The 14664-nt window shown below is 43.8% G+C and overlaps 1 protein-coding gene across 2 annotated transcripts in view; it reads left to right on the top strand.

Annotated features, from left to right (window-relative positions):
- The first annotated feature begins 325 nt into the window (after window positions 1-325).
- Window positions 326-14664, top strand: part of Rab8 (RAS oncogene family member Rab8) — an 83799-nt gene continuing 69460 nt past the window's right edge. The window contains exons 1-2 of one of the 2 annotated variants that reach the window (XM_067103889.1): window positions 326-609; window positions 11865-12045. In XM_067103889.1, the coding sequence (XP_066959990.1) occupies window positions 486-609; window positions 11865-12045 (305 nt within the window). In that variant the 5' untranslated portion in view covers window positions 326-485. Of the gene's footprint in view, window positions 610-703; window positions 856-11864; window positions 12046-14664 lie in introns of those variants that run through there. The other variant, XM_067103890.1, reaches the window with a different exon arrangement.

The following is a 14664-nucleotide window of genomic DNA, read 5'->3' as shown; positions in this document are numbered from 1 at the left end:
TATTGGACAGAGGTCAAAGAAACATTAAAGTTAATTGCCGCTTAATTTTAATTGTAGGGTAACTTGTCGAGTTACTGGGTAGTGACCGCAACTTATTTTGGAAGTGTCATTGCACTAAGCAAACTATGCACTACTCTTTGCATGATGGTATGGTATTAGCCATAAAGTTTCTCACATGGATTACATAATTTTACAGTAATGCCTACATGATAATTATAAATGTAATTAAATCATAAATATTCACCGGCAGTCATTGTACCAATGAAGATAATCAAGGCTACCGGTCTTCAGAGGCGTCTTTTGCCATGAAGAACTGCACTCAATCGTCGTGATCATATGAAGGTGACTCGATTCAGATGGAAAAGACGATCGGAACATATTCGTTAGAGGAATCGAAAGTTCTCTCGGAGAATCGTGGTAGCTCCTGTCATCGCTGGGCCTGTGACTCAATCGTTTATAGTTATCATATCAACAAATAGCCAACCATGGCGAAAACGTACGATTATCTATTTAAACTGTTATTAATCGGCGATTCGGGCGTTGGAAAGACATGTGTTCTCTTCAGGTTTTCAGAAGACGCCTTCAATTCTACCTTTATTTCAACTATAGGTAAATATGGTTCCTAAAGGAGAAGAAAATTCCCAAGGTCTGGAGGGGTGTGTAACAAAGTTCAGAATTTCAGTCAGGGTTAGCAGCTAGGGAGTTGGCAGGCAGTGGCTTTTCCACGCAAGCTTTAATGTGTGTCACGTGATTTTCTACAAGTGTGACACTGCGGGATAACATTTGTCTTTTATGGAAAAATGATGTGCATGTTCCGCGTGTTAAAAGCTCAGGGCAGCAGTTCACAGGAAACAGGTTAGCTTAGTTGCCAGTCTGCCGTACAGCTGATTGGTAGTAGATAGGCTGTATCTTAATACTGTGTGTCGGATTTGTTTTATACAAGAAACATGTTGCATATCCTGTGTTTTTATTTTTCCTGTCGTGCGTAGGCTATCCTTTGGTTTGTTTGTATTTAACTCTCTGCTTGCCAGTGTTTGAACCAACCATTCATTTTTCATATGCATAGTGCCATAGGCTAGGCATAGCAACCCACTGACAATCACATTTAGGTAGAACTACGTAGTAGCTCCGTGGCGGCGACGTTTTCCCTTTGTTGTAGTTGGTAAACACTAGAGATCTTTAATTTCCAAATTTACTTATATTTTTGGATAATTCAGAATCCTCCAACTTTCCTTTCAATTGCAGTTTCAAAGGGAAAATTGTTGCCCTTTGACAATTGATTATCAAAGCTCAGCACTTATACAGCCTACCAGTGGTAATATTTTCCATGAAATGTTTATGTGCAAGCTAAGTTATTTTAGAAATTAAGAAGTATTGTGGCTGGAAAGTTTTCAATGACACGGGTTTAAGAACGTGGGTCTGCTGTAGGTAGTTGACACTGGGAATTGTTAAAACTTATAGTAGTGAACACCCACAGCTTGAAACCACCCAAATACAAGGTGGTAAAGTACCCTCAAAGCTAACCCGTATAAAGCATTTAAGGTTAAGCACCTAGTCAGGTAGGATGCTGCTCCCTATAATAGGTTAAGGTGTATTCTTTTAAATATTACACCCTGAGGTAGAGTACGCTTGTATGCCAAGCCCACAAAGAGCAGAACTGACATATAAACATTTTTTGTGATGGTGAGCCTGATGATTTATTTATGTAATGACACTGCACAGTTTCATGCTTTTTATCGCTTTTTTTCCTCATGATTTTTAGTGCATAAGTGTATATAAACAGTTGTTTTTCTTATACTTGAGATTATTTCACCATAGTTGTTGCTGGTAGTTGCTTATTTTTGCCTTGTAGTACCATAAAACCCTGGTTTATTCCTCTGGAAATAAAAACCATCACCTTTCATGTAGGAGTATTCTCAGCATGAGGTGGAACGGCCTTTGAACTTGGTAACAAGGTGATTGACTGGTGGTTGTGGGGTGTGAATGGGAAAATACCTGTGACTCACCTTCCATCACTGTAATCTGTTAAGCCTACTTCATCAAAAGGAGGTGCAAGAGGGTTAGCCTAGTCTACTTGGTCAAAAGAGGGTGCGGGGAGGGTGAAGCAGTGATGTGAATAAGGCAATTTAAGACTTACTTATGATCCTTTTATAAGTAGACAGTACTGTATTTGAAAAATACCTGCCCCCGGTGATGATGGTATACTCAGACGCATCCCAAAGGGGCTGGGGCATTCACCTGAATGGCACGTAAATTTCAGGGACGTCGGACGAGGAGCAACATCAACAACATAGCAACATCTTCGAGATGTGAGCAGTCTGGCTGGCACTCCAACACTTCCAACAAGATTTCCTCCAAGGGAAGACCATGGTCGTCATGAGCAACATCTCAGTGGTTGCATACATAAACAAGCAAGAAGGCACTATGTCCTACGGCCTGAATGACTTAGCGGTGAAAATGATGTGTACGACTTAGTGGTGAAAATACCATGTACATCTCCGGGAAGAGCATTGTGGCAGAACAACTAAGTAGGGCAAATCAGATAGTGGGGGAGGAATGCTTGTTAGAAGAGGGTGTAGTGGACAGGTTGCTCAAATTGTGGGTGGACCCCACATTGGACCTATTCACAGCAGTGAGGAACCACAAGTTGCCCCTGTATTGTTCGCTGGTCCCCGAACAAAGAGCCATCATGCTGAAACCTTCCAGCATCCGTGGGACAACCTGGACATGTGCACCTTCCCCCATTCAGCCAACTTTGGTCATCAACAGGTTGTTCATGTTCCAAGGTCTGAGAGTGACACTCATAGCCCCAAAATTTTGGCACCGTGCGGAATGGTACACAGACCTCCTCCACTTGCTGGTGGACATACCAAGGCAATTTCCCCCACTCCCACCCTGCTGAAGAATAGTTTTTCAAGAACCCTTTTCTCTCAGTCTGTACCAGGGAAAATGGAAGGTATTCTTTTGTTGGTGCAGTGGGAGGGACCTCCATCCCCTCAAAACATTTTGAGGGATTCCTCATCTTCCTGCGTTGAAGAGGAACACCTTTACATACCTGCAGTTTAAGGTTATGGGACCAGCCTCGCCTGTTTAGTATTCAAACCTAGGAGCATAGACCCCTTGGGAATTGAAATCCCCAGAATGGAGTGTTACCACTGTCCTGGTTTCCCTGAGGAAACCACCCTATGAGCTGCTCAGAAGGGTGTCAGACTGGGACTTGACCCTTAAAGTGGTTATCCTGTTGGCATTGGCGTAAAGTGGTTATCCTGTTGGCATTGGCGTCAGTGAAGAGGCCGGGGAACTTCATGCCCTCTCATAAGACATTATCCACACTAATGGATGGACATCGATTGGTTTCATCTTTCTCCCAGAGTTTGTGGCGAATACCCAGAACCCCTCCACACACATCCCAAGGTTTGATGCTTTTTCTGTCCCCTCAGTAAAGGACTTCGTAGGGAGTGAAAAGGATGAAATGTTGCTATTCCCAGTCAGAGCCCTGAGAACTTACCTTATACGTACAGCCTCCCCCACAGACCAGCCCTCTGGAGACTTTCCTTAAGTACAGGTCAGGAGTAGCGAGAGGTTTCAAGGAACACTATCTCCTTCTGAATGAGAGAGGTGATTGTGAGCGCATAATGCTTGGACGGTAGTGAAGGTCTGGGTCCAACCAGATTCATGGCTCTTGACATCAGAGGAATAGGACTGTCAGTAGTGTTTTGAAAAAACACTTGGTCGGTCAGGTCCTCTGGGGTGGGGTCTGGAAGAGGCAGATGACATTCAGGGATATAGCACACAGGTCCTTAGATCCCTTCACCTTGGGCCCGGTAGGGGTAGCACAACAGGTCAAAAAATGACATAGATCCCTATGGGAGCTCCATCTGGAGAGGAGGACATCATGAGGAACAGGGGTGATTACAGTAAACATAGCTTACACTTCTTGCATGCCCTTGGGGTATTGAGTAGGAACACTCCCACGTTTACCTGAGAGATCATCCTCCTGCCTTCAGGTGAGGCTCCATACAGTATATGAAAGCGTTGGTTGGTATATGTGTCAGAACAAATATCAAGTAAAAAAGAAATTTGTATTTTTCCTAAACTCATGAACCTATGCTTTCATATAAGTAAAGTTATCCTCCTTGTACCACCCCACATAGTTTTGATCTGTCACTCCTTCCAGGAGGATGAGTGTAGGTGCATACGGGCTGACTCACACAATGGAATTCAAACTTGTTCCTACTCAAATACTGCAAACCTACGGTCTTTACATAGGATTTTGCTCTCCAACATGAGTTGGAACTGTCAAACAAGGTCATTAGCTACTGATGGTAGGGGGGAACCCCCGCCCACTTGTTGGTCTGTTCTTTGTAGGGGGATAGTGCCGTCAGTGCACCTCATGTGGTGCACTGTAGGCGTTACTTATGGTTCTTTGTGGAATGCCTTCACCCCATCTGTAAGAAGTCCCAAAGGGCTTCTGATGGCCAGCCTTCCCCCATGGAGAAGGTTGCAGGGTCTGTTGCTAGCAGTACTCCCAGTACTACAGCTCCCATTGCAGACAGCATGGGAGCAACCGCTCCCCGGGGTTCCACTGACCCCCTGCATACTGGTACCAGCCCCGTGAAGTCACCTTCCCCAGGCCGGCAAGGGTTCCCGGTCTAAGGACCCAGGCCCGACTACCGACAAGGCCCAACGAGAGAGAGTTAGTGGAGAGCAGGCAGGCGCTCACTCACCTCCTTCCCATTCTTCAAAGAGAACAACGCAAGGGTCCCGGAATGGTGATGCTGGCCTACTGGCCCACTCCCATGGAAAGGCAAGAGGAGGTCTCCCACCCAGTCTTCCTTTACGGTAGAGGCTTTGGCTTCTAAGAAGATTGTAGCATGTCTCCAGGACAGTTCACATTCGCCTGGCCGTGACTGCTCTCCCAAACCTGTACGGCCATTGTCACCATAGGTTGACGACTGCGCACAGCCTTACTCACCTGCTAGGGATCTCTCACCTGTCCCCTCCACCTCTGGGTTTTCCGGGAGCCGGACGGGCCTGCAGTTCGGGACCGAGACCATTCACACTCCCATCCCAGCCCAACCACAAAAGCATACATTCCAGGCTCAGTCCTTGTGCCGGACCGGTCGTATGCTTGAGTGGTGGAGAGATCACTAGGGGCCTCTGGTGAGCATCCCTCTCCTGTGGAGGGAGTAACCCAGGAGGACTGTGACCTGGAAGGACTTGAGGGTCATATGTCCCAGGACTCGAACACCCCTAAGTTGAAGAGGAGGTTTTCAGAGATCATCCGTTTGATAAGGCAGTACAGTACAATGATCTCGAAGAGACCATGGCTTTCCCCGTGGACTGCTCATCAGCCGTCAAGTCTTTTTGGGGGCCCCAGAAGGAACCTGGGGTCTCAATGGGCTTTCCATGGTTTAGACTTGCCGAGGGTGTTTTGGATCAGGTGAATTCTCTTGTGTCTGGGCCAGAGAACTCACTCTGTTCTAACTGATCATGCAAGACACCTCTTCAGCCTCTCACTCGCCAGAGGAAATACTGCAATCCCTTGGAGAGGCCTTTGCCGACAAAACAGCTTGACCTGGACCTGGTTTGTCTGTGTCTGGGTATGTTGCTAGATTGCCTCCGTGCAGAAGTAGTTTCCTTTTCGCAGCAGGAGGCAGCGACAATGGAATTGACTGCTGTGGCAATGTTCCAAACAGTCTCCTGGATTGATCTTTGGTTTCTTGGTGTGGCCAAGATCGCTTCTTCCCGTACATCCGAAGAGGAATCCGCATTCAGGAGACTGATTGTCTGGAGGTAGGGCTATCGCCTACCTAGCCCACCAGACAGCTAACCTGTGGGCAGACCTGGTCCTAAAGAGAAGAGATGCTATATTGTCCCAGGTTACCAGGTTTGTGGGGTCACAGTCAGCATTTGCATTGCAAAATAGAAGAGGAAGAGGTCAGTCAAAAGACTGCTCCTTCTCCTTCTTGTGCCACTCTTCTACTGTATCTGTCGGTAAATTTCCCAACTTTATTCACCCCAGCTGCTTTGCCTGCCTCAACCTTTTTGATGAAGGGTCAACCAGATGACAGGACTAGACTCCCCAAGATGGTACTTTCTTTGTCCTCCAAGAAGTCTCTCAAGGAGATGGGAGATTGGCTTTCGACTAAAAAGTTGCAAGGAAAAGCATCTTTGACCTTTCCTCCCTCTCACTTAATTTGTTGGAGGTATTTACATCACTAGGGAAACTCCTTCTTTTGGAGTTGGTGCCTCCTCCCAAGGGAACTTCTCTGGCCTCATCCACTCTTCTCGACATTCTGCGTTCACGTTGGCAAAGATAATGTTTTTGTCAGTGGAACTAGATCACCTTGTTAAGGATCTTTTCAAGGCTTTTGAAGTTTTTAGCTTTCTTGACTGGACAGTCAGAGCACTGGCTAAAAAAAATTGAAGACTTACAGGATTTATCGGGAGACAACGTCTCGGACTGGCTGGGAGTCTTGTCTTGTGTAGAAAAGGTCTTTAGAGATGGCTCTCTAGAGCTTTTGGCTCTTTTCACCTTGGGAGTACTTAAGAAGAAAGAGCTCTGGTGCTCATTTACCACTAAGGGAGTCACATAGACGCAGAAATCTGCCCTGTTATTTTCATCTCTGGACCTACATCACCTCTTCCCTCAGGACACAGTTAAGGAAATTACTTCCAACCTTCAGAAAAAATCAACGTAAGATCTGTTGGCGCAATCCTCCAAGCGTCCCAAGGATTCCCCTGCCTTTACACCCAAGATGAGCTATCCCCTCCAGCAGCATCCCTTTCATGGAGGTAGACCCTGATCTCAGTTTAGGACCTGTTCTAATGTACATTTCACGGTTAGGTCCATTAAGAAAGGATCAGCCAAGATAGTGCCTAAAAAGTGAAAACGATTCCTAGAGTTTTGGGAAAAGTGGCTGATCAGATGAGCAGAGCTGTGGATCATCAAAGTTCTGAAGGAGGGCTACTCCATCCTATTCCTGGAGAGCCCACCATTAGTCACTTCTCCCATTGCATTGTCAGCTTTCTCGAGAGGATCAGAGTGACATTTGGCCCTTTTGGAGGAAGTTTCTTCCCTCCTCCAAAAGAAGGCCATAGAGGAAGTCAAGAACACCAAAACAGAGGGCTTTTACAACCGTCTCTTTGTGGTTCCGAAAACATCTGGGGGCTGGAGACCTGCCCTAGATATAAGTGCTTCAATCATTTTGTCCAGAAGACAAAATTGAAGATGGAGACGAACCATTCTGTCCTTTCACCATTCACCAGGGCAACTGGATAATAACATTAAACACGCAGGACGCATACTTCCACATTCCGATCCATCCATATCAACCTACAGAAGTCTCAGTTGGCCCCGTCCCAAGAGATCCTCTATTTGGGGATGACTCTCACCTCTGACTTTTGGGGTTTTTCCGTCTCCCAGGAGAATTTCCAGCTTCCTTCAGACGGTCCACAGGTTTCTAGCCATTTCGTCTTGCTCAGCACAACAATGGATGAGCCTGCTGGGGATGTTGGCATCCATAGAGATGTTTGTCAAGCTAGCCAGACTACATATGAGAGTTCTCCAAGTCTTTGTAAAGGCCAACTGGGACAGGAAAACATAACCGGACACTTAACATGTTTATGATCACCCCTTGGATGAAAGCGGACCTGCAATGGTGGCTGTCTGAAGAAAGGCCGTCAGAAGGGAAGTCCCTTCATTCTCTGAGCCCCGACCTAGACTTTTATTCAGATGCCTCGGACTTAGGCTTGAGAGCTCTACTGGGGAATCAGGAAGTATCCGGCACGTGGACCCCAGAGCAACAAAATCTACATATAAATGTCAGAGAACTGAAAGTGGTTCATCTAGGCCTTCAGTATTTTTCGACCATGGTCCGCAACAAGACAGTGGTAGTCCATGCGGACAATACCACAGCCTTAGCATATATCTGGAAACATGGCTGGCACTTGTTCCTTTTCTCTCTGTCAGGCAGCAGCATATCTATTCAAGTGGGCGATCAAAATCAAGTGACTGTGGTCACCCAGTTTATCCAGGGGAAATTAAAAGCTTGGCAGACGAGATGAGGTGTTGGAAGCAGGTCCTTCCCACCAAATGGGGCAAGCCAACTTTAGACTCGTTTGTCACCTCCAAGAACCATTGTCTTCCTCTCTTTTGCTCTTCAGTCCCAGATCTTCTTGCATGGGCAGCAGACGCCATGCTGCAAGACTGGTCCAATCTGGATCTGTTTGCTTTTCCTCCCTTCAGCATGATCAGGGAGGTGATAAACAAATTTCGAGCCCACCACAACACTCTTACGACCCTCATAGCCCTGTTTTGGCCCCTGAAGTTGTTGTTCCCAGACCTTCTTCAGGCACTGGTAGGTTTTCCAAGATTCCATCCCCAAAAACCATCTTTATTCAGACAACCCCACTTCAGAGGACACCACTAAGGATTGTCCGCTTTTGCTCTGACAGGCTTTAGACTTTCTGCAAGCTTGTCAGAGCAAAAGGTTTTTCAAGGTGAGCTGCAGAGGCTATTGCACAATGCAGAAGATTATCTTCTAGCCTCATCTACTATCTTCTAGCCTCATCTACCAGGCCAAGTGGGCAGTTTCCCATCAATGGTGCCACAACCACAATGTCTTTTCTTTTGAGGCGTCTGTAACACAGATTGCTGATTTCCTGCTATATTTGAGGAATTCTAGGAATTTGTCTTCCTCCACCATTTAAGGGTATTGAGCTATGTTTAACTCAGTTTTTAAACATAGAGGCCTGGATCTTTCGATTCAAACTTGAATATTAACGACCTGATTAAGTCCTTTGATAAGTCAAAACAGAGGAAGAACAATCTGGTTTCTTGGAACCTGGATGTAGTCTTGAAGTGGCTAACCAGTCCTGCTTTTGAACCCCTTTGTTCCACTTTGAGGGACCTCACTCGTAAGACACTCTGCCTTAGCTACTGCGAAACGCATTGGTGAAATTCAAGCCATCGATAAAAGGGTAGGTTTTTCCTAAGGGGCTGCAGTTTGCTCCTTTACCCTAGGTTTTTTGGCCAAAAACAAGAACCCGTCCAAGCCTGGCCTCGTTCTTTCACCATTAAGAATTTAATGGACATCCTTGGCTTCTGAGGAAGAAGAGAGAGACTCTGTCCAGTCAAAGCTCTGAGGTACTATCTGAGTAGGACAGAGAAGATCAGCGGTCCATCCAGTAACCTCTGTGTTCAGTTAAGAACCCTTATCGCCCTCTGTCTAAGAATGCCTTGTCGTTCTTCCTGAGGGACATTCATGGATCCAGAAAGACATGTTGCCAATTTTTAAAGTGAAAGCTCATGAAGTCAGAGCAGTATCTACTCTTTGGCTTTCAGGCACAATATGTCCTTAACTTCCATTCTTCAGTCGACTTACTGAAAGTGCAGGTCTATTTTCGCATCGCACTATTTGAGATAGGTGGAAACGTTTGATAATCGCTGTACCTTGGGGCTGTTATTGGTGGCTGGCATGGTATTGGGTGGGGATTCATAGGAAGCACTCTTCTTCTACTGTCCTTTCACCTTGATGTAGGTTTTTTGAATTTTTGGGGACTCGTGGGGGTGGAGGGGGTGGTTAATAATGTACCTGGAGTACTCACCAGTCTTAGTGGATGGGTTGTGGTGTTTTCTGAGTAGGTGACAGTGTTGTCTGGTTGTTTTCAAATTTGGTACCGCACCCAGAGCAAGGGCAATTTCATATGCTTTGCTAGCCATTAGGCCTGTCATCTGCTGCAAAGCTCCCGCTTGAGTAGGGGCGACCCACGGCTCAACCGCCACGTCACTACAGGTTAAGATGAGCACCAACCAGGGGCAGTATTCACCTGCAGTAGCTCTCTTACCAGGTAAGGAAACAACATGCATTGTATCAGTGCTGGCAAATTTTCTATTTCAGAGTCACTACCATGCTTTAATGTTTTGGAGTAGAATATATCCATACTTCCCACCTCCATTCATTGTGGGATTCAGCTATGTTATTGGTTGGTAAGTTACTTATATGGAAATGACATTTTCATAATAAAATTGTTTCATATATACTTACCAAGTAATTACAGAATTGGAGCCCACCCTTCTTCCTCTTACAGACATAAGGGCACAACCAAAATTAAGCTTAGCTGCCAGTTGTTTCCCTGGGTGCTCCGATAGTGGGTGGTGCCTGTCACCTACACAAAAACAGTAAAAAGGCGCTACCACGAATTTTTAAAAGGCTGCCTCATGATTAGCAACGTTAGCTATGTAAGTACTTGGTAAGTATATATGAAACTTAATTTTATTATGAAAATGTTATTTTCAAAATGCTCTTCAACAAGCTTATAGAAATATTAAGCAGTACAGCTAAAAATGAAGGCAGGTATATTTGTTTCCTTATCACTGAAATATAAAGCTATGTAACAAGATGTGTCTAAATAGGCCTACTGGTTTCAACAGTCAAATTCCTTCCTCAGAATGCTATAATTGTCAATTTGATAAAAGAATTTTAAAATCATTAAATCATGTTCAGGTGCATGTATGTTAAAGGGAACCCATAAAGAGACTATCACTTACCTTTTCAGAGAAATTCTTAGCCCACTGGCTACCTTCTCTGCATTATATGCAGCGAACACCTGTAATGCAAATGCATTGTGGCATCCACAATGACAGTACTGCACCGTGTTTCCCATAGCTGATACAGTTGGGTGGACATATACTTGCAGCTTGGGTGACTTCAGATGTTTTTGCATATCAGGTGACAAAATAAACATACCTGAAAACCAGTAAACTACGGCCCCTCTGATTTTCTGTCAGTCCACTCGTGCATCTATAAGACAGTCCCTGGTTAATGGCGGAGGTTCTGTTCCTGGCTGGGTCCTGCTAACCAAAAATCACTGATAATTATGGTATTAAATGCCGTTTGTGACGTCGTAACTGCCAATAAACCACTTATTGGTGCTGATAAACTGCTTGCCGACGCTGATAAAACATTTACCGACACCGATAAACCACTTACCAAAACCGAAAATCGCTTACCGTGGCCAAAAATCAGGTTAGCAACATAGCCAAGCTCTGTAAAACCGGATCGCTGTCAGCTGACACCGCCGATAAGCGAGGACTGCCTGTACTGTAAATGAACCATGAGGTTATAATAATCTCTCATAACAATGAAATACAGATAAACCTTAATGTATAAACTAATTTGGATTTGTAAAATGTAAAAAGCCATGTCGTAGTACACTCTTCCATTCATAAGTTTGAGACAGAGGGAAACGAGTGGGTGGGACTTCTTTCCTAACTCCTTAGTTAAGCTAAGGACAGGTGTTTGGATATCTACAATGAATGTTGAGGAAATTGAAAAAGTTCAAGGGTAAATTGCCTTACTCAATAAATTCTGGTACTTCATTATAATGCCCAAAATTACCGGAGGGTCTAAAACACATTGTGCCCAAATATCAGGAAGATACAGCTGATATGTAAAATGATTTTGAAGAAAACCTATGCGACAACAGGCTTGAAATGGTTAGTAGTATGTGATTTAAGGGTTTGTATGAAGATACATTCTGAAAGCATGGAACTGTATTAGGTTTTTTTATAGGAACACATTCAAAGTTTACTTTGTTTTGTCATAAATAATGACACAACATTCAATAAGTACTACCACTATTGCTTACAGTCAGTTTTGAACACAAAGCTTTCATTGTCATTGGGAAATATAAACACATGGTTTTGTGAATTATGAAATGGAATTTTTTGTTTTTAAAGATTGTACTGTACCAAACCAGTGTGTGGCATTCAGAATGCATTCTAATAATGTGCATTGAAAGGAATGCTATGAGAATCTCTTATTTAGTAATTTTGTACATGTATATTTGTATTTCAGGTATTGATTTCAAAATTCGAACCATTGAACTGGATTCTAAAAAAATAAAACTTCAGATATGGGACACAGCTGGTCAGGAACGTTTCCGAACAATTACAACAGCCTATTACCGAGGTGCAATGGGAATCATGCTTGTTTACGATATAACCAATGAGAAGAGCTTTGACAACATAAAGAATTGGTGAGTTTTATGAAGCTTTTTTTGTAAGTGTTGAAATTGCTATCTTGGTACAGACCAAAAAGTTTTGAGTATCAAATAGTCCTGCTCTGTCACCAATCATGAATTGTAAAGTTTTCCATTTTAAATCATCTTTAGCTCATCTATATTTATTATTTGCAGCTGGGCCTTGCAAATTTAATTAGAGTTATTGGTGGTGTCATTGTTTAATAAAGGGTAATTGAAGGTGCTGATAAAAAGAACCTGGTAATATTATCCAATTGTTAGAAATATACTGCCACAGTCATATCCATTGTTCTTCATCAGTTGTACTAAACTATTTTGGACCTGAAGGCTAACAACAGTTTTATGATCTTCATTCTCCAAATGTTTTATTAATTGAAAATTTTTGAAATGAATCTGACCTCCCTATTATGAAAGCTGTATTTCACGCGAGGATGATAGTATGTGAAAAGTAAAAAATTAATAGGATTGTTTAGTTTAAACCATCTGTTTACCCATCCCTTTCAGGTGGTTTAAGTGTCAGTAGTTTTCCATTCAGTTTTTTCTCTGTCATCAGCCTGCGAGGATGCATTGGAGAGTATTTATGTGATTTTGTTGATTAGATCATTACAGTATCTGAATTTGGTTTGGGTTTTCTTACGTTTTATATTTGTCATTACTGTACTGTATATAGGATACCTTCCAAGGAGGAGAAAGACAAGTCGTTTCCAGGCATAAGGTAAGAGGGTGCATACCTGGCTGTACTCTTCAGTTTATGATGGTCACAACCAATGTGTTAAATATAGGAATAATGACCGCTAGATCAGTGTATTGGTTGGTCAGTTGAAATAATGAATATTTATTTAAATAAATTATAAGCTAATGTGAGGAGCAGATAAAGATAGGAAAAGACAGAAAAAGATTCTTCTAACTCTAGGACATGAAGTGAGGTTAGGAGTAAGTTTCTCATTTTTCACAACCTTTCAAATACTGTAGCAGCTCTTGCTGCTCTCCCTGTTTTTCTAGTAATGCTTCTCTTTCAAAATTTTCTCCCCTCAAAGCTCCCCGATATTGTTCAGGATATGAGGTTTGGCAATTAGAAGCGATGTTTATAGTCTTAGGGCTACTTTCTGCTTATTGGCCCAATTATTTGTCCTTCTTCGGGTTTCCCCCTTGCAGCAGAGAAAGTGCCAATGCCCTCCCTCCTTGTTAATCATTCTCTAACCACGTCCTATGATGCTACATCTACTGTTGGAGGTACAGGGAAGTGGGGTATGTCCAGGAGTGGAAGCTGTTTCCGCCCGTTGTCTTCTTCCTCTGGCCAACCTGGCACGTCACGTACAGGTTGGCACTCAGTCACCGAAGATAAGCATGACAAGAGCAAGGGAATTTCTGCAAAATTACTAACATTCTTGTTGGAGAAAAGGGTAATTTCAAGGATTAAAATAAACAGACTGATGAACTATTAAAGTAATGCTAAAGATGACTAAATTATAAATAGGGAATTCAGTGTTACTTTCTATAATGTAATAACTGTTTCAAGTTATATAACTGCACATAACACGAACAGTGTAGTGTGCCCGCAAGTGTGTTTGTGGAGTGAGCATGTAGGAACTGGGAACCAGGCAGGAGATAGATATACTAGGTAAGGTTAAGCACACTCACTCAATTTCCGATTTTGTATCCTGTAGGCCAACCTTGCTGGAGGCTGCATACTCCTACCGATCCCTATCCGGGTTCTTCCTGTAGTCTTCCCTTGTAAGATGATTCAGTATTCACTTGGAGATGTTCACCTGGCAGCAGGCACTTGCCTTGCATTGGAAGCTCTCTTGCCAGGAGGCGCTCGCTTGCCATCAGACATGCTTGGCAGCAGGCGCTCACCTGACACCGAACACTTCCCTACCGTTAGACTTTCACCTAGCACCAGGCGCCCGCATTCTTCTTCGTCTCTCAGGTGGTCTGGCTATGCCAGTTTGTCTAAACATTTTTTTTTGTCCAACTTGACGGATTTTCATGTGAGTAGCTGCGAGTGGGTGAGTGAACGAATTTGTTCTCCACATTCTCCTTCCTTTTTCAGGCGTTCTCATCAACTTTTGATGCCTGCCTTGTAAGATGGTGCTAGTTTCTCCTGCTTCTTGGAGAACTGGGAGCTTTTATTGTAGTTCCCACTCAGATGTCGCACTTCCGTTCTCTGTCCCCTTCTTTGTCAACTTGGGCTACTCCTGAGCATGCTAGGCATTTTCTTCAACCATTTTACATCACAGACACCTCAGACTTCTTGCCAACCTCTGAGGCAGGATTCGAAGTATTCCTGAGCCTTATTTAGGCATTCTCGAGCCTCTTTTAGGCCAAGTTTCTTGAGGTTGGCTCCTTTGGGATTTTTGGTTTTGCCACCTGCTACCGTGATGTTAGTGCAGGATGGTGTGAATAGTCAGGATGGCTTTGTTTCCTGTGCAGATGATTCTTTAGTGTCAGGTGCCGTGGCACAAAGTGGTGCCAACCAATCTTCTTGTATGAAACAGGTTTTTTGCTTCCATTTATTTCCTTTTTAGAGCAGTTGAAACTCCTTTCATCTGAGGGAGGGGAGGTGCTTTTGCCACCGTCCTTGCTTCCCAAGGTTCCCCTCTACGAGCCTGTGGC

This window comes from Macrobrachium rosenbergii, chromosome 5 (genome assembly GCF_040412425.1).
Source record: "Macrobrachium rosenbergii isolate ZJJX-2024 chromosome 5, ASM4041242v1, whole genome shotgun sequence".
NCBI lineage: Eukaryota > Metazoa > Arthropoda > Malacostraca > Decapoda > Palaemonidae > Macrobrachium > Macrobrachium rosenbergii.
The sequence above is the reverse complement of the archived record's forward strand: the minus strand, read 5'-3'. Positions and strand labels throughout refer to the sequence as shown.